Source organism: Glycine soja, chromosome 12, assembly GCF_004193775.1.
Source record: "Glycine soja cultivar W05 chromosome 12, ASM419377v2, whole genome shotgun sequence".
Taxonomy (NCBI): Eukaryota; Viridiplantae; Streptophyta; class Magnoliopsida; order Fabales; family Fabaceae; genus Glycine; species Glycine soja.
In genome coordinates, this window is record NC_041013.1 from 39151230 (window position 1) to 39170073 (window position 18844).

The window sequence follows — 18844 nt, forward strand, 5'->3', positions numbered from 1 at the left end:
AAAAGAATATGGTGACAAATTGGTCTTTTCCATTCATCAAAAAATGTGGCTATCTGTTTGCATACATGGAGTGTCACATAGCCAAGTCAAATGTCATATAGGCGACTTCATTAACGTTAACAGATTGAATGAATTTTTTGTACTTTTTGAACTTTCAGTGACTAAATTTTATTTTATTTTTATCTCTCAGGGACTTAACTATCAGTGTTTCACACTCTCAGGGACCAATTTGGATATTTACTCTTAATTTTATAAAATTACTATGCTCTTTCATCTATTTTTTATTTTTTATTGGTCTATGCAAAACAACTTAGGAACACGAAAGGAATACTAATTAGTGACAATTTGACAATTCTGCATTTTGATTAGAAGAGTAGTGAAAGAAATTTGAATATTATAACACTTCTCTTTCAATATTGTTTGTCTCGATTCATCAACTCTAAAACTTTGTTATAGTGCAAATAAAGGTCCTTCAAAGTCATTTTCAACTTTTACTAAATGTTAGGGGTTAATGTTCTCTTTGATAGCTAGTCTAAGGGTTGTGGATCTTTAGTGACGATAGAATTGTTGTAGTTTTGATAGATATTACAAAAGGTAAAGTCTCACATTGTGTAGGATAACCTTGACTTACTAGTTTACATATCAACTTGTGATTTGTGCTTACAAAGTATCTAGCAAGAGGTGGAAGTCCATGCAAATTTCTCAAAACATGTTCCACATTTTGTGGGTGATATTAAACCTCCATATATCCTTTGTCTTTGTGATAAGCTCAAAGAGTTATGCTATCACTATTCCTATTTGTGTATAGTTGTTTGCTAGTGGGAAGTTTCTTGTGCCAAAATCACTCTTGTTTGGATTAGGAGAGGAATAAGACAATAAGAAAGAAATAAAGGAGAAATAAAGAAAAAATGTTGTTTGGATGAATAAAAATAAGAAGGAAAAAAGTGAGAATTTTTCTCTACTTGTTTGGTTGAATAGAAAAGAGAGTGAAAAAACATATTATATAAAAAAATGTTTTTATAATGATTATAACCCAATGCCCTGATCACTTGAGCAAAACAGGATAGCTAACTTGTTATTTAAAAATTAAAATAGTCTTCAGCCTCGTTTCCCACTATACCCAAGTTCAACAACAGTTACAACGTACAGGTAACCTTTGAGACCTTAAGGGATAATTTGGTTAAAAAAAATATTATTTAAGGAGAAATTTTCAATAAACAGTGTAAATCTCACACTTGCATCGCATTACTTTATTTTTTTTTTCAATTTTCTTTCATTCTACACAACCAAATTATCCCTAAGGAAGGAAATATTTCTCTCTTGCTCAAACCTACTCAGAATTTCTGGAAGGTCCACTGTTTGAGCCACTTCTTTGTCACACCAGATTGGGCTCAACTCGTTTGGTCCATGTTAGGTAACTCTATTTCACATCTAATTAATTATCTATTCAGGACATTATGCTTTAGCTTGACTATTATAGCTTCTTTTTTTTCCCTCTAATCAAGATTGTAGAATTTCAACTCCAATTGAGCTTATATGAATGATAAAGGAGTGTTTGAAGCCTTCTCAAATAATTGAAAGTATTTGAGTTGTTCTATTATATGGATAACTATTTTGTTTTCAAGGTTTGGGTTGAACTTGTGTGAAACAAGGTTTTTAAAATTGGACCATGATTAAACTAGTGAAGAGGGTGATTTAAAGTTCAATGGTTCAATCGTATTTGAATCAATTTTATATTTTTTAATAATATATAATATTTTAAATAATAAACTAATATATATTATAAAAATTAGGATCTAAAAAATTATAAATTAACATAAATTATTAAATTACATGTTTCCTAAAAAGAACTAATAATAATTGATAAAATAATTAATACTTATGTGAAATATTTAAGTATGTATTTATTTATCTTTAAGATATTTTAAATTAAATAAAAAATTGAAATTGAAAAGGACCTATTTGACCGGTTATGAAATGATTCAATTTTTTTTTAGTATCTGAATAAATCTATTCCCGATTCAATGGGTCCAATCTAATTTTTAAAAACATTGGTGTGAAGTGCAAGCATCTAAACTAAAGGTCATTTAAACTTTTTATAAAATTGATTTTTTTTTCATTACTATCCTTCGTAAACAAGTGTCATTTAAACTTTTTAATATAATATTGATAAGATTAATTCAGTAAAATTCCTATTTTTTTTATCATTTTATTTCATTAGCTTTTATTAATAAGAACCTAAGACGGTCATAATACGGAGGAATATATATATCCATATTAAAAACTCATTGTATGTTAAATGCCTGAGTGAATATTTCATTTGAATATTAATAATATTTTTTCTCTTAAATATAAATAAATCTCAATGGAATGATATTTGATTATCCTTAAAATATTATTTATTTTAATAAGTTTAAAAGCTTTTTTTACTCTTGATATTACATTTTAATGAGAGACACTTTTTTAAAAAAATATTTTTAATTAAAAATAACATAATTTAATAAAGTTAAATTATTTCATAAATAAGTGTAATATATATATATATTTATAATCGAGACCACAAAAGTAATATTTAATGTTATATATTAAATAAATGAGAAATAAATATGGCCAGAGGGGTGGGAAAAGGCATCGGGTTGGGTGTGTCACTTCCCGAATCCTATTTGTCTACATGTATCTGCCAATTACCAAACTCTATTATAGACAACACAACAAATCACCTTCCTCGTTTCTGCACAATTTCCTTGTACTTTTCTCCATCACTCAAATCAGAAAATCACCGCAAAAAATGGGGCACTATTTCATGTTATTTTCCCGCACCGCCTCTGTTGATCAAGCCTCACCAACCCCTCACCCCTCCATTCCCTCTTCCTCAAACCCATCACACAGTATCAAGAAAACTCATCAGAGGCGGCAAGAGGGTCCACAGCACCAGCAAGTTCGGAAACTTCCTTGACTTGAAACCCGAGAACAAACCTGAAGCCTTAAATTTTGACCTTCCATGGTGTCACCCTTCTGAGTTCTGACCGTGCTCATTTTGATGTGATCATCATTGGTGCTGACCCTGCAGGCACAAGGCTCGCGGAGCAAGTGTCCCTCTATGGAGTTAAGGTTTGTTGTGTTGATCCTGAGCCTCTTCATGTGTGACCAAACAACTATGGTGTGTGGAGAGATGAGTTTGAGAGTCCTGGTCTCGAGGATTGCTTAGACAAAACATGGCCCATGGCTTTTGTTTATGTGAATGATGGCAAGTCCAAGTATTTGGTCGGTGTTATGGGAGGGTTAGTAGGAGGAAACTGAAGGAGAGATTGGTTGAAGGGTGTGTCTCCAATGGGGTTAGGTTTCACAAGGCAAAGGTGTGGCAAGTTGAGCACCAAGAGTTTGAGTCTAAAGTTTTGTGTGACGATGGGTGGAATTGAAGGGGAGTTTGGTTGTTGATGTTAGTGGATTTGGTAGTAGTTTTGTAGCATATGACAAGGTGAAAAACCATGGTTTTCAGATTGCTCATAGTGTTTTGGCTGAAGTGGATGATCACCCTTTTGATTTGGACAAGATGGTTTTGGTGGATTGGAGGGATTCTCATTTGGGGAATGAGCCCTACTTGAGAGCTAGTAGTTCAAGGTTCCCTACTTTCCTCTATGCAATGCCATTTAGTTCTAATTTGATATTTCTTGAAGAGACTTCCCTTGTGAGCCGTCCAGTGTTGTATTACATGGAAGTGAAGAGGAGGATGGTTGCAAGGCTAAGGCACTTAGGGATTAGAGTGAAGAGGGTTTTGTAGGATGAGAAGTGTTTGATTCCAATGGGAGGACCTCTTCCAAGGACCCCCCAAGAAGTGATGGCTATTGGTAGCACTTCTGGGGTAGTACACCCTTCCACAGGGTACATGGTGGCTAGAACAATGGCTGTGGCTCCAGTTGTGGCTTTTGCTATAGCTGAGTGCCTTGGTTCCACCAGAATGATCAGAGGAAAACAGCTTTCTGGTAAAGTTTTGAATAGCATGTGGCCAATTGAGAACAGGCTAGTCAGGGAATTTTACTCTTATGGAATGGAGACTCTCTTGAAGGTTGACTTGAATGGAAACAGGAGTTTCTTTGATGCATTTTTTGACTTGAAACCTTATTATTGGCAAGGGTTCCTCTCTTCGAGGTTGACTTTGAATGAGCTTGTTTGGTTAAGCATATCACTGTTTGGACATGCCTCAAATCCATCTAGGTTTGATATTCTCACAAAGTGTCATGTTCCATTGGCTAAGATGATGGGCAATATCGCTTTGGAGTACATTGGATGATGATGCAAGGTTGTGAAATGCGTGTACAAGTTTTGTTTTCATTGGTTGAACTTGCATGTTGATTTGTCGAGTTATCATTGCTATATATATTTGATAATTAGGCTGCTAATAAAAAATTAATTCAGTTGAGTTGAATGTGAAATAGACATCCACTCCTTGTGCACTTTTGTCTCCCCTGGCTATATAGTTTTAGGCTGATCTCAGACTCAGAGCCACTCTTCCATAGAGTTCCACTCCTTATGCACTTTTGTCGTTTGTGTATGCGTAATGACTAATGAGTGAGCTAATGATTCTAATTTGATTTAGTTGTATGAAAATAAAGATGTCTAAAATTAAAAACTAGTGACTTTCAAGTGAAAAAAATTAAACCAAACAGAAACTAGTTAGTTAAGAGAACATAAGCTGCTTTAACAGATAGACAATGATAACATGTTACTATGTGTGTTTGGTTTTGCGTCAATTAGCGAAGTTATATATAAAATTCTTGAATTGACGTGAGTTTATGGCAAAGTGCCACCAAACATGCACTTATACCACTGAACTAGCTAAAGTCACCGGTGCATATAACAAACAATTACTTGAATAAGTAACAGTTAATTAAAACGATAAATTGTGGCACAAGTAGTTTAGGCCTTTTATGTACTACGAAAGAGGTTCAATTTCTTGCTATGTAAATAGAGCCCTAATAGTGAATTTAGAAATTGTCCTTAGAGTTAGTACTCTAGTTTTTCAAGAAATTAGTTTCATAAATTTCTATTATGAAGATCTTGTGTTTAGGAGAACGAAAAAATTAATAGTCCAAGTTATTAAAGTTGTAAAAATAATTATATTTTTTGATAAATTTAGAATCTCTTGATCAAAAGTCAGTGACAAGTTGTTTGAAATATTATGATCTATTTAAATATTAAAAAATGGTATATCATAATGAAAATCATATAAAAATTATAAATAATAGGGTTATGCAAATTCAATTAATTATATTAGAAATGTTCTAAGATAAAAAGAAACATAAGATGTATTTTATAATATGAGAGACATATTTACATTACAATATCCTTTTTTATGATTTAAAAATTATAGTAGTTTATTTCTCAAAGGAAAAATATATGTTATCTTTTATTATATTTTAATATAAATAAAATTGTAAAGATATGTATTCATTTTCTAAACAATTCTCAACATGACAACATGTCTCCAATTTTAAATCTTTATTATTAGTTTGGGATTTTAAAAATAAATACTTTAGATAAAAATTTAAACCTAATAACGAGAGTATTTAAAATTTAAAATTAATATAAAGACCGGAAGAAAAAAAAACTTATTCTTAGAAATTGCTTCTTAATTAGTACTTCATAATTACTAAAGAACGTTAACACATTTTATTTTGAATTTGATTTTTCATACTAGTACATTATATTGTCCTGCATATTTTGCATCGAGGCTAAGAAGCGAGTTACGAAAATACCACTAAGCGGAACCGTGAAAGTGAAAAATTGAATAGTGTCGAGAAGTGACTTGCACGAAACTGCAGCTTCCGTGTCCTCCTTTTCCTATGGATCCTTGATTGAGGGCATTGAGGTCACTTCCTTCCAAGTTCAAAGTTCGAAGCCATGCGAATGAAGCCAATCCAGCTCCCGGAGCCGCCAAGCCCCACGGCGGCGCGTGGCACTCCGGACATCTTCGAATCCGGCGTCCACACCCTCGTCCGCCGCGCCGTCGTCATCGGCAACGGCTTCCCCTCCTCCGAGAATCACAGCATCGGTTTGCTCCGCGCCCTTGGCCTCTCCCACAACCACCTCCTCTACGTACGCATACGCACGCTATTTATTTTTCTTTTTAAACTCTCTCTCTCTCTCTCTATATATACACTGATTCATCATCTCTTTGTTACAGCGCGTTACGAGGCCGAGAGGTGGAATCAACGATTGGCTCCATTGGCTTCCCCTCTCTGTCCATCGAAAATTTCATTACCTAATTTCCATGTTCCGCGCCTTCTCCTCCAAATCTCACTACCTGCCCCTCACTTCCCACCCTAACGGCTTGTCCTCTATTCTCGAAGCTGATGCCAATCACATAGTCAATTTGGCTCGCGAAACTTGTGAAAAGTCAATTTCTATTCCATTTCTTTTAACTATAATATGATGTGTTATGAAAAGTAATTTGAATCTAATTGATATTTTGATTTTTTTTTTTTTGTCCAGGGAGGGACCGTTATTGGTGGTTGCATCTGGAAGAGACACCATTTCTGTTGCGAGTTCCATAAAACGTTTAGCTCCTGACCTTGTTTTTGTTGTTCAGGTATGCACTTGCATTTTATGCTGTGATTGATTTTGTTCACCTTTGCTGTGATAGCTTGTAAAGTCTGGGCGGTGGTGTTTTTGTGCAGATAAGCAACGTGATTCAATTCAAACTGTGCTATATGTGTTCTTACTTATCCTAGGTTTTGCTTCTTTGATAAACGTGTGACTGCTATGGTTTAGTGGTTTTTTGTTTGATTTGAACCTGCAATATAAAGTAAAGAAATGTGTTCATTGTTCAGTGCCTTAAAAGTTCACCAAGAGTGAAACTCAGCATGTGGTTGACAAATGTTGGTGTTGCAATTGCATTCCAAAATAGGAGTAGCAACCTACTTTCTTGGCTTGGGAATTTTCAGTTTGTATTTCAGCTGTTATGCTAGTACAGCTCTTGGATTCCATGGCATGGTCTTGACTCTTGAGTCTTGATAGGAGATTGAGAAGATTCTATGCTTCTTCAATACTCCTTTTCCCCAATGTCTAGAGCTTGTATTTCTTTTGCTTAATTTTTTTTGCATGTTACTGTTTGTTTTAATGTCTTTCCAATATTTTTAGGCAAATAATTTTAAGATGCTTAGCTGAGCCAGACGTTTTTAACTCTTAATTTATCCAATGAAAATATATAAAACTATGTGCTTGTTCCTAAGAAATAGTAGATTATCTATGTTGTATCAGTCATTCAGTCTCAATTTGTACTGTATGCGGTGTGGTAACTTATTGCATTTCTATACTACTGTGGTGTTTATTGCTTCATTTAAGCATTGGCTTCAATTTGTAACTTTGACTATTATTTTCCCCTTCTGGACAGATACAACATCCAAGGTCTCATTTGAATAGGTTTGACATGGTAATTACACCTCATCATGATTATTATCCTTTGACTCCAGAAGGACAGAAGCAGGTTCCTAAGTTTCTTAGAAGGTGGATAACTCCACGCGAACCTCCAGATAGTCATGTGGTATGTGTAATGTGCAGCATATTATGTGACTGCATTAGATTTTACTGTACTGGAGATAATGTGGTTTTAGTTTGATGTTGGCTATTGTCTATTGCTGAGGATTGTATGTGATAATTTATATTAGGTTCTGACATTGGGAGCCTTACATCGAATAGATTTTGCTTCACTTCGCAGTGCTGCCATTACATGGCAAGATGTGTTTGCAAATGTTCCAAGGCCATTGCTCGTGGTCAACATTGGAGGACCAACAAGTAATTTCTATTATACTTATCCTAGTCATGTTTCTTAATTATTTCTCAGTTTTCCTGTGGTTAAATTCCAATGTCTTCTTTGGGATAAATCTTTATATCATTGTAAGTGAAACACTGGGATGCATTAAAATTGTAAAGGTTGTGAAAAAGAAGGACTAACAGTATACCCTCAGAAGAAAAAAAGGATAATGCTTATGATCCAATTGCAAGGTATGGGACTTAGTCTCGCATTGGAAGTATGGGATTCTAATGTGGGGTTTATAAGACCTTGGGCTCTCCAACTACAATGGCTAACTTTTGTGATGTGGTTCTCCTAAGATTCTTATAAAAAAATCTTTGGGAATTAGGGGAATCAGCAGAGGGAAGACAGAGTACATCATTAGAAAGTAGAAACCATATGAAGGCTTTGCAGACAGTGGGCTGACATTGCAATATACATTTTACTGTGCTGTAGCAATGGTTTAAAAGAAGACTAAACTTCATGTAGAGTAATGGCCCTGGGTCAGAATTGCAGTACTCATGATTTTTTTTCTATACATAAACTTTCTCATGAATTTAATAATTAGCAATGTTAGTATTGCACACTTGGGGGGGGGGGGGGGGGGGGGCAACAAAAGTTTGAAGTTTTAACTGGCCTAATTGTTAGTATTAGCAATGAGGATAAGGATTTATGTTTGGTAACTTCACTGGTCAAAAGATATACTTATTCACCTAATTTCCATTATATATACAGGAAACTGTCGGTATGGTGTCGACCTTGCAAAGCAGTTAGCAACATGTTTGCTCAGTGTTCTTGGTAGTTGTGGGAGTGTAAGAATATCCTTTTCAGATAGGACTCCACAAAAGGTATATCATACCATGAAGTTTCTTAAGCTGGTATTATTGAGCGAATTTTTTTCATCTCTGACACACTTATTGTTTCCTTTATTTGTCTTTTAAACAGTTATCGAATATTATAGTCAAAGAACTTGGAAATAATCCAAAAGTTTATATTTGGGATGGGCAAGGTAAATATTTATCCAGGTTTAGAATAGATTATTTAATCAGATTTGTTAAATTTGTTTTAACAGTCAGAATGTGGTTAATCCATGTCACTAACACAATTTTCAGAACCAAACCCACAAATGGGGCATCTAGCTTGGGCCGATGCATTTGTTGTCACAGCAGATTCAGTTAGCATGATAAGTGAAGCTTGCAGCACTGGGTATGTCTGTCAGAAATATTTCTATGATTAGATTCTCCCCACTCTGATCTTTAAATGATTTTACTGAAATTTAGTATTTATAGAGTCCACTGATGCTTCTTGATTTGTACCTGATTCTATATGATTTTGTTGTTGCTATTGTTGTAGATTGATACATGTAATTTTTTTTATCTGATATTTGTTTTTAAGAAATCAGTTTTGTTCCTCCCACAGGAAGCCTGTGTATATTATGGGAGCTGAGCGTTGCAGATGGAAGTTCACAGAATTCCACAAATCATTGAGAGAACGAGGAGTTGTTCGGCCTTTTACAGGGTCTGAGGATGTAAGTTGGATTCCTACTTACTCATCAAGTACATGGACTGAAATTAATATTTCGAATTGTTGATGGACGTTTTTCTTGGAATTATATATCTTGTGCTGTCAAGTATCCATGTTTTAATCAGTATATATTTCCTGAAATTTTCAGATATCGGAAAATTGGAGTTATCCACCCCTTGATGACACTTCTGATGCAGCTAAACGGGTTCATGAAGCGCTTGCTGCCCGAGGGTGGAAACTGAAGATATAGAACACAATTATTAGTTCACATGATACTCAATTTTTGTTATATTTATCGTTAAGGTCGTAACCATTTGTTGTTTGGAAGATAGTGTCCAAAATTTCATGTTTCTTTGATAGCACGAATAGAAAATACCGTTTGGGTGTTCGTCATTCTTTCCACCATAGCAATTTTCAAGGATGTAATGTAGTATAAGGTTAACTGTGCGATTGCAGCTTGTAAACTGGGAGGAAATTTTTTACTTTTTTGTGCCGATTGACACATTTTAATAAATGAGGTGAATAAAAAATTTGTTTGTGCTGTAAACAAAATGAACTGTTTATTTTTTATTGTATCCTTCTTCTTGTTATTTATCTTCACTTTTTTCTTGTGATCCTTTTAGCTTCGAGACGTCGGTGTACTGATAAATATGAAAAGGTTTATATGAACTGACATTGCCAATAGCTGACATTTTTATTTTTAATTGATGTAAGCTAAAACCTGCAGTGTCTTACACAAGAAAATGTTATAAATTTATGATAATTTTAAGAATGGATTATAGTGCTTTTAACTACTAGGCCTAGATGCAAATTATAAATTTTCGACTGATTAATTTTTATGTATGACCCAAAAACATGACACAATCTGCGTGTCCAAGTCCCACCAAACCCCTTCATATGTACTTGGTTTTTTATGGTGTTTGTTTTTGGCTTGAATCATGCGACCTGCCTATTTTGTTTTCGTTTGTATTGCACTACTTATCCAACCCCTGCACAAAATTGAGATATATAATATACAAATAAATAAATAATTCACAAGTATAGTTATTTATTGGTTTATCATCATTCGATAGTTTAGTTAGCGATTTTGTCACATTCTTGGGAGAGAACATTACAGAATCAAGGAAAAGTGCTTTTGGTACTATGTGGAGCAAGTAAGTTCTTAACAACTTCATTACAAACCTTATGAGAATCAGACTTCACAGAAACATAGAGCATCTTCACTAACCAACCCTGTTAATTAAATGGCTCAACCATTATGCATCCTCTATATATACACCTGTAACAATTTCAACATTACATACTACAAAAGAACTGCAATAGCCCGTTGTGATGGACTCAGGGAAAGAGGGTGAGGCACCAGCAGCCACCAGCAGCCCAGAATCGAGGAGGACCAGGAGCAATGGAAAAGTGAAAGCTTTTGCTGATGCTGCGCCACCTTCTGCAACTGTAGTTTCCACAAAAGCTACCCCACTCCCAAGAGGTGGATGGAAAAAGGGTGTTGCAATCCTTGATTTCATCATTAGGCTCGGAGCCATTGGTTCTGCTCTTGGTGCTGCTGCCATCATGGGGAACAGTGAACAGATACTTCCATTCTTCACGCAGTTCTTTCAGTTTCATGCTCAATGGGATGATTTTCCAATGTTCCAGTAAGTTTATGTTCCATAATAAAGATTGCGTCCAATTTTGGATATCACAAAACATTTTCTCTTCTATAGTGCTAGTGCTAATGCTATGTTACTATATGTATACCACTTTTCTAACACACATATACAAAAAAGAGCTCACAAATAGTTACACTTATTAGATATAAAGATCATTCTTTTATTTAGGTCTTTACATGCAGGTTTTTTGTGTTTGCAAATGGAGCAGCAGGTGGATTCCTCATCCTCTCCTTGCCATTTTCAATTGTCTGCATTGTTCGGCCTTACACAGTAGGGCCAAGGCTTCTACTTGTGATCCTAGACATAGTAAGCTTGAATTATTGACCAACATGTTTTGTTCAAAGTTCAAACAATTACTTCACTTTAATATTTACTAGAAACTACATGTTGCAGTTAATGATGGCTTTAGTGATGGCAGCTGCTTCATCTGCTGCAGCTGTTGTATACTTGGCTCACAATGGGAGCCAAGATGCAAATTGGATAGCCATTTGTCAGCAGTTCACTGACTTCTGTCAGGTTACCAGTGAGGCTGTGGTGGCTTCTTTCGTTGCAGCATTTCTCTTAATTTGCTTGATTGTGGTGTCCTCTGTGGCTCTCAAAAGGGGTTAAAAAGATAAATTGGATTGGATGGTAATGGTGGTGCTTGATAGAAGTTACTCTTGTATAATTATTATTGTAAAGGTGTATGAGTTCGAGGTGTAACTGATGTGTGTTACATTAAAGTTAAAAATCATGTTCAAGTTTGTGGTTCCTAAGTTCCAACAAATTCTACATTGTAAATCTGAGTCCAATGCTAAAAGCCTTCCTTCCTCATACGGTTTTTTTTTTTTTGACCGGTGTTTATTTCAATTCCTCTATTTTTTAATTACCTTTTTATAGAGAATAATAAAACAAGAGAAATTTGATAAAAAAAAAAAATAAAACAACAGAGATATACATTTAAGAGAAATGCTAGGAAAACTATTTTTATTTACTCTACTTTATTTATCAGTTGAAATTTATTAAAAATTATAAATTTTTGTAAGTCTCACATTTTATCTTAATTTATAATTTTAACCAATAAAAAAAATATTTTAAAAGTATGTTATTAGCATTTCTTTATCTTATTTACAAGAATACACACAAAATTTAATTAATATAATAAAAATTATTATCAAATATATCTATTTTTTGTTAAAAGTAAGATATGCTCCTAATTGAAAGTTACGGAATTAATTTCCAAGATCTTTATTCATTGGAGTAATTTTTACATTAGATTCTTGATGACAAACTGATCTTATCTAAATAAAAACTGAAACAAAATTCAAAAACTGAAAATGAATAAATTGAAAAAAGTATATGTTTTTAGAATTAATTTTGAAAGTTAATGTAAACAAACCAAACTTATATATAAGTATATGTTTTTATTCTTCACAAAAAAAGTATATATTTTTATTTATAAATTTTATATCACTTGTATTCACACTTTTATTTCTTATATATTTTACAAGATTATCACATAGTTTATACTTATTTATAAAAGTATATTGAATTGAAAATATTTTGTGACTATTTGAGTAAAAATATATAAATTCGATTATCAAATAATGTAAAATTATTTTTAACACTCCATAGTTTGAAAAGATATATTACTATTAACTTTATATAATGATTAATAGATGATATATTAGTATTTTCATTGTATGTTTTATTATTTATTATTTATTTAATACTTTACCCAAATAAAAATAAGACTGAAATAAAAAGTTAATATAATTTAAACCATTTTAAATTAGATCAAATTGAAATTTTGAACGAACCAATTAAAAAGAAAATTTGAAGTAATTATATGAGATGATTTTCTCACTAGAAGGCTATATTTATTTATGCCTAGGGATTAGTTAGGAGGTTTATTTTGTCATTTTAGCAAAGGATTTTCTTTGGGAAGAAGTTGAGTCTGATCGACTCAACCTCAACCTTCTCCTGGTTCCTGCATTGCGTTGCTCTCTCTATACCTTCTAATTCCCAAATTTCTAGGGTTTGGTACAGAGAGAAAAAGGAACATAAGATGTCTCAGAACGGGAAGCTGATGCCAAATCTAGACCAGCATAGCACCAAGCTTCTCAATCTCACTGTTCTTCAACGAATCGACCCTTTTGTCGAGGAAATTCTCATCACCGCTGCGCATGTCACCTTCTACGAGTTCAACATCGACCTCAGCCAATGGGTTCGCTTTCTCTCTATATATCATTTTTTTTTCATTCATTCCATCTCCATTCCCTATCAATTCTCATCATCGCTCTCTTCCGCGATTGCTTCGCAGAGCCGCAAGGACGTTGAAGGATCTCTCTTCGTTGTCAAGAGGTTCATACTTTTCTTCTTCTCTTTTTTGTTTTTTTATATCACACAAATTCATCACTTTAACGATCTAAATTTTGGGATTCCAAGTTTATCTTGTGCTTATGGCGTTGTTTAATTTCAGGAACACGCAACCGCGATTTCAGTTTATTGTGATGAACCGTCGCAATACTGGTTAGTGACTCCGTCTGCTTCTTTTTTTTCTTTTTTCTTTTGTCGTTTAAAAAAGTGGGAAAATTGTTCTGGTTGTTGAAAACTGGGCGTAACGTGCAATTGATCTTCTTCGATGATAGTATGAATTGCTGACACTTGGCTAATGTGGTATTTGGATTTGGTTGTGAAAACTTGTCATTTTGTTTGTCTTGTAAAATATATTAAATGTTAGTTATTTTATTCTTCTATGTTTGATTGTGTGAGGTAATATATTAATATGGTTTTAGTAAGTAGGTGTGCTTTTAACCTTAAAATTATAGGATTGGGGCTTGGGTATTGGCTATCGACATTGCACACGCAACATCTTGCCATCAATATTGTGAGTACTATGAATTAGTAAATGCATAAACTGTAAATGTCTTTTAAACCTTGTTTTAAGGATTAAATAGATACTGTATTGATACTAAACTTGGTGGTGGAGAACTGCCTAATGTCCATGCATGTAACTTGCATTTTACCCTTTTCCATGCTGGCATAAGCAGAAAATTTGGTGGAGAATCTCTTGGGCGATTTCGAGTATGAAGTTCAGGTTCCATATTTGCTGTATAGAAATGCTGCTCAAGAAGTGAATGGTATCTGGTTCTATAATGCACGTGAATGTGAAGAGGTTGCCAATCTTTTTAGCAGGTATTGCTCTTCATATGGATTGAATTATGGAAATGCTATGTGTCTCACATGGTCACATTTTTTTTTCATAGCTAAATTGTCAGATTTTGGCAAAATATTGCCATTTTGTATTGTGCTTGTTTGGATTATTTTATTTTATTTTGCTCAAAATAGTTTATAAGCATCATCTTTATGAGTGTTTTTGAAAAAGAAGAAAAACATTTTTTTCCAATAGTTTAAGTAAATTCTGACATGGTTGTAGTGTATTGTTTGGAAACTTGATGTGTGTAAAGTGTAGGTGTTTAAAGTCACTGACTGAAAGTTGATTTGGGACACTTCCAAGAGATAAAGAGTAATATATCCTGTCCTTTTGTCTTTTGAAAGTCAAACACTGATGTACCTATTAGGTATTGAATTAATCAGCTCTCCTCGTGCCAGTTCCTAAAGGATGTTTAATTCAACTCAAGGGTTCCTGACCAAAATATGGTGTTTTGTATGATGGTCAAATTAAATTTTCAAGCATTAGTTGAAGCCTTGAAGGAATCCTGAACTTAGTTGATTATATACCATAGATTTCATATAAGCTATATGTGCAACAATTAGCTTTGTTCTGTTTAATGATTTGCTTTGCTTGTCAATTCTTTTTGCACATTACCATGGGTTTTAGTTGGATTTTTACTATATAGTCTTTTAACATTGTCCAATGTACTGAGAATCTGAGATTTAAAAGTATGGTGTCACTTATAAAAATTGGCAAAACTTGGATTAAGCAATACTGATACCCTGTTATGTAGATATTTTTCTGATAAAAATGGCAAGAAAATGATCAAAATATTGTACATATACAAAGAACGGGAAAACAAAGATTTAATTAGCTGCTCCATCCATTACAACTATATCCCAGTAGTGTCTGAGAAACTGTAGATGTTACCTGTGGAGAGAAAGGGTAGTGGAGGACAAAAATAATCAAAGTCTCCCTGTTTCTCTCTCTTTTTCTTATTATTCTGCAAATGTTTTGCAAGACACAAGTCTCTTAGCAATGTCTTTAGTTGCTGATGTTAGCATAGAGATCTAGATTTATTTGGAACTTATAAAAAAATCATGTACATATGATTCATATATATTTGGCTATTTTTCAGGATCCTTAATGCGTATGCTAAGGTTCCTCCCAAGTCGAAGGTTTCTTCCACAAAGAGGTAATAATATGCTTCTAACTGGTTAAGTGACTCCGTCCAAGCATCTGCTTGCTCCCCCATGAGTGGCGGGACTGGTTTAATAGATGATATTCTAGTTTTTTAATTCTAATCAAACTTCTTTTATGTACTCATATCCATGCTCCTGACAAATGCCATGGATTTGAAGTGATCTTGATGGATGTGTTTTCACTCTCTCTTTCTCATTTCTGCTGCATGCTCTGTCTTGTCTCTTTCTTGTCTGCTGCTTTTGTGGGCTACTTCCTTACTTTCCAAAATACTATCCTGGATCATTTCGTCCCTCTTTTAGTGGAGATCACCACTTTTAGCTATTTGGAATTTGGAACCTGTATTTTGGGGAGATCAACCCCTGTATTCCTAGTTTACTGCTTGGATTTATGTGGGATATGATGAGTAGATTTATTCTGTACATGTTGATATATATTAATTATGCAACTTACACCTAGTCATGTTATCATATAATTGTGTATGTGTAATTGTATTTCTATTTTGGTTGGGAAAGGGGACAAGTTCCTCTATTTGCCCATTATTGTTTTCTTTTTATATGGTGTTCTACAAATACCAATGTCTGTTTCAAGGGCATTTGTGTTCTTACTGTCTTTGATGCAGAAATATTGGGCAGCATTGTTGCTTTCTTAGTTCTCTTCTTTTTCTATACTTTTTTCTATTTATTTTTTAGGCTTTGGAGAATATTTTACCCTCATTGTACTATTCTCATTTTCTCTCTGAAAAAAGGGGCATTTTTCTTGTGTCACCAAACCAATAAGTGATTATTCAATACTTGACAGCTCAGCTAGCATACCTTAGACATTAGCCATTTATTTTTTGACATTGTATACTTTGAATTTGAGTAAATGGTTCTGCTTATACTTATTGCAGTGAGTTTGAGGAACTAGAAGCAGTACCAACTATGGCAGTAATCGATGGTCCTCTTGAGCCATCATCATCTACTACTTCCAATGTGGCTGATGTTCCTGATGATCCATCCTTTGTAAATTTCTTCAGTGTATGTACCATTGTGAACTGTTATTTGCTTATAATAATTTGTTATTGCAATTTTTTTATCCATTCATTTTTTTCTTTAATGTGTTGATGTTTTTACTGTGGAGATGGATAAGTGCATGTATGCTTAACTTGGTTGTGTGCTTTGGTTTCTGGTACTTGTCTGCTTTTTTTTATCATGCAACATGTCAATATATAACAGTTTCAGCTATATACTAAATACTAATAGACTTAACTGCTGATTTCTATTGGAGAAAACAGGATCTGAATTTAATCTACAATAACATACTGGACAAAAATAAATCTATTGAACTACGCCTTATTCCATCTAATGTCTTAAATTCTTCTTTCACTGCAAGTTCCAATTATAGTATCTCATTATAAGAGACTCATTTTTACATTTATCTTTTGCATTCAAACTTTATTTGGTTGTCCATTTTTTTGGTGTTTTCTTTGATAGACTAGTCCAGACAATTTGAAATCCATTTGGCTGTCAATTTTTTCAGCATTTTCTTTGCTGAGCTGTAGGACCCACTGATGACTTTGGTGCTCCACTTATGATTTAATTAAATTGATATTACAAGGATTGTTTCTCATGATAAGTTATTAAATATTTGTAAATGAGTTCTGATGAGGTTGATTTTTTGCTGATACTTTACTATTGCAGGCAGCCATGGCTATTGGGAATACTTCAAATGCTCCAATTAATGGACAACCTTGTCAGTCTTCGGCTACAATTTCTTCATCTTCAGTGCCAACTAATGCTGCTACACCCACTGTACCAACCTTACAGATACCCACTCTTTCTGCATCTACTCCTCTAATACCTCAGCTTGATGCTGCTGAACTCATCAGCAGCAGTAACCGAACTGCAAAACTTGTGAAGCCATCTTTTTTCGTCCCTCCCCCTTCTTCAGCAATGATGATACCCCCTGTATCTTCATCTACACCTTCAGCCCCTCCACTTCATCCTGCTGTTAATGTACAACGCCCATATGGTGCTCCACTGCTACAGCCATTTCCACCACCAAATCCACCACCATCACTTGCTCCTGCTCCCTCTCCCTCTCCAAGCTATGGTCCAGTTATTTCCAGAGAAAAGGTTCGAGATGCTCTTCTGGTGCTTGTTCAGGTTAGTCTACTTTCTTGGAGCTTGCCTATGATATTCTGTGTAGGGAATTCAATGATCCTAAATGACTGTCAGGGAGCAAATAATTTTGTATGATCCTATCGTAATGTCATTCTATTTCATACCAGGGACAGATTATCATCATCTCATTTTATTTTTGCTTTTTGGTTGTCTAGCAGGACAATCAATTCATTGACATGGTCTATAGAGCGCTGCTGAATGCTCATCAATCATGACTTTCACGAGGTGTTTAATTATCATCTCGCTGGATGAATTGTTTTTTGGGCTGAATTACATTTGCTATACTTTTTAGGCCAGGCTATATTATGTCCTAAACTTTGAAATGTTTCAGTCGTATTCAATTTGTAAAATTGGTTGTGCTTTGTGGTGACCATTTTGATCTAGCTAGTTTCCTGTGTCTGTTTTTTAGACAAGTCATTGCAATTTAACTGCCATATCAACTGTATTAGTTAGGTGACATGGCAGGAAATGGTGAGGTCCAGATGAATGGTTAGCAATTCGGAACTGATTTCACAAATTATGTTGATCGACTGAAACAAATCTCCAAGTTATAAGGGGGGGTGCAAAGGTTGTTACTGAGCCTTGTTTATTGTGTATTTTATTAAATTGTTATGTCAAAGAAGACTTTGTATAGCACCATTGGTCAGTGTTTCAAAGAAAATGGATTGTGCTGCATAATGCAAGTATATAATCAGCCCGATCTTTTTGATGGATTACAAGTGTCAAGTGACTGAGAATCATTCTGATGATGATGACGACAAAGCAGTTCCTGTTTCCTTACTATATCAATTTGAAAAGTTTTATTATCATGAGCCAAGCTCAAATCCTGTGAATCAGTAAGGTTTAACCTTATTGTCCATTACTTTAGCAAATCAAATGCAAGACGAACCTAAAACAAGGTTTAATAGCAGCCTGTACATTAAAAGAGCAATTAGGCACAACACGGTGGGACTCACGAGAGATAGTTGCAGAATTAATTAGATAATTCAATTGAAATAAGCATTTGATTCCTAGACGAATTCTACCGTAATAGTTGCAGAATTAATTAGATATTTTACCCTCATCCTTACCAATTTGCCCCTCCCACTCACACAACTTTCCTCTTCACTCCGCCTTTGTCAAACACGCGCCACTCCCACCTTCGTCAAACTTGATTCACAAGGAAGAGGCATTGTTGCCATCGCTGTGAGGGTCTACCTTTGTCGTTAAAGGGAGTACAAGACAAAGAGTAAGAGAGGGAAGGAGAATGATCTACGCATTGTTTTTTGAGATCGAGATCTGGTCCCTCCAAATCCAAATCGTCATCAAGATGTAGATCAAGAATAAATCTTGTGATTTGATT

General features: G+C 34.3%; 3 protein-coding genes and 1 pseudogene across 5 annotated transcripts; all 4 read left to right on the forward strand.

The window, feature by feature from the left end:
- Positions 1-2606: 2606 nt before the first annotated feature.
- Positions 2607-4426, forward strand: LOC114379007 (annotated as a pseudogene).
- A 1320-nt stretch (positions 4427-5746) lies between these two features.
- On the forward strand, positions 5747-9863 carry LOC114378083 (mitochondrial fission protein ELM1-like). The gene is made up of 10 exons (XM_028336607.1): positions 5747-6096; positions 6185-6396; positions 6493-6589; positions 7394-7543; positions 7668-7794; positions 8528-8640; positions 8738-8801; positions 8905-8998; positions 9212-9320; positions 9465-9863. The coding sequence occupies exons 1-10, from the start codon at positions 5902-5904 to the stop codon at positions 9564-9566; spliced, it is 1263 nt and encodes a 420-aa protein (XP_028192408.1). The 5' UTR covers positions 5747-5901; the 3' UTR covers positions 9567-9863.
- Positions 9864-10601: 738 nt separating this feature from the next.
- Positions 10602-11807, forward strand: LOC114379407 (casparian strip membrane protein 5). Of its 2 annotated transcripts, none has more exons than XM_028338057.1 (3): positions 10602-10965; positions 11163-11286; positions 11358-11807. In XM_028338057.1, the coding sequence occupies exons 1-3, from the start codon at positions 10649-10651 to the stop codon at positions 11484-11486; spliced, it is 570 nt and encodes a 189-aa protein (XP_028193858.1). In that variant the 5' UTR covers positions 10602-10648; the 3' UTR covers positions 11487-11807. The 2 variants fall into 2 exon arrangements, with proteins under 2 accessions (XP_028193858.1, XP_028193857.1); XM_028338056.1 differs by having other exon boundaries at positions 10605-10965; positions 11374-11793.
- Positions 11808-12866: 1059 nt separating this feature from the next.
- LOC114379934 (mRNA-decapping enzyme-like protein) lies at positions 12867-18215 on the forward strand. Of its 2 annotated transcripts, none has more exons than XM_028338772.1 (8): positions 12867-13186; positions 13283-13323; positions 13442-13491; positions 14013-14157; positions 15276-15332; positions 16230-16356; positions 17020-17484; positions 17658-18215. In XM_028338772.1, the coding sequence occupies exons 1-8, from the start codon at positions 13028-13030 to the stop codon at positions 17715-17717; spliced, it is 1104 nt and encodes a 367-aa protein (XP_028194573.1). In that variant the 5' UTR covers positions 12867-13027; the 3' UTR covers positions 17718-18215. The 2 variants fall into 2 exon arrangements, with proteins under 2 accessions (XP_028194573.1, XP_028194574.1); XM_028338773.1 differs by having other exon boundaries at positions 12868-13186; positions 17661-18215.
- The last annotated feature ends 629 nt before the right edge of the window (positions 18216-18844 follow it).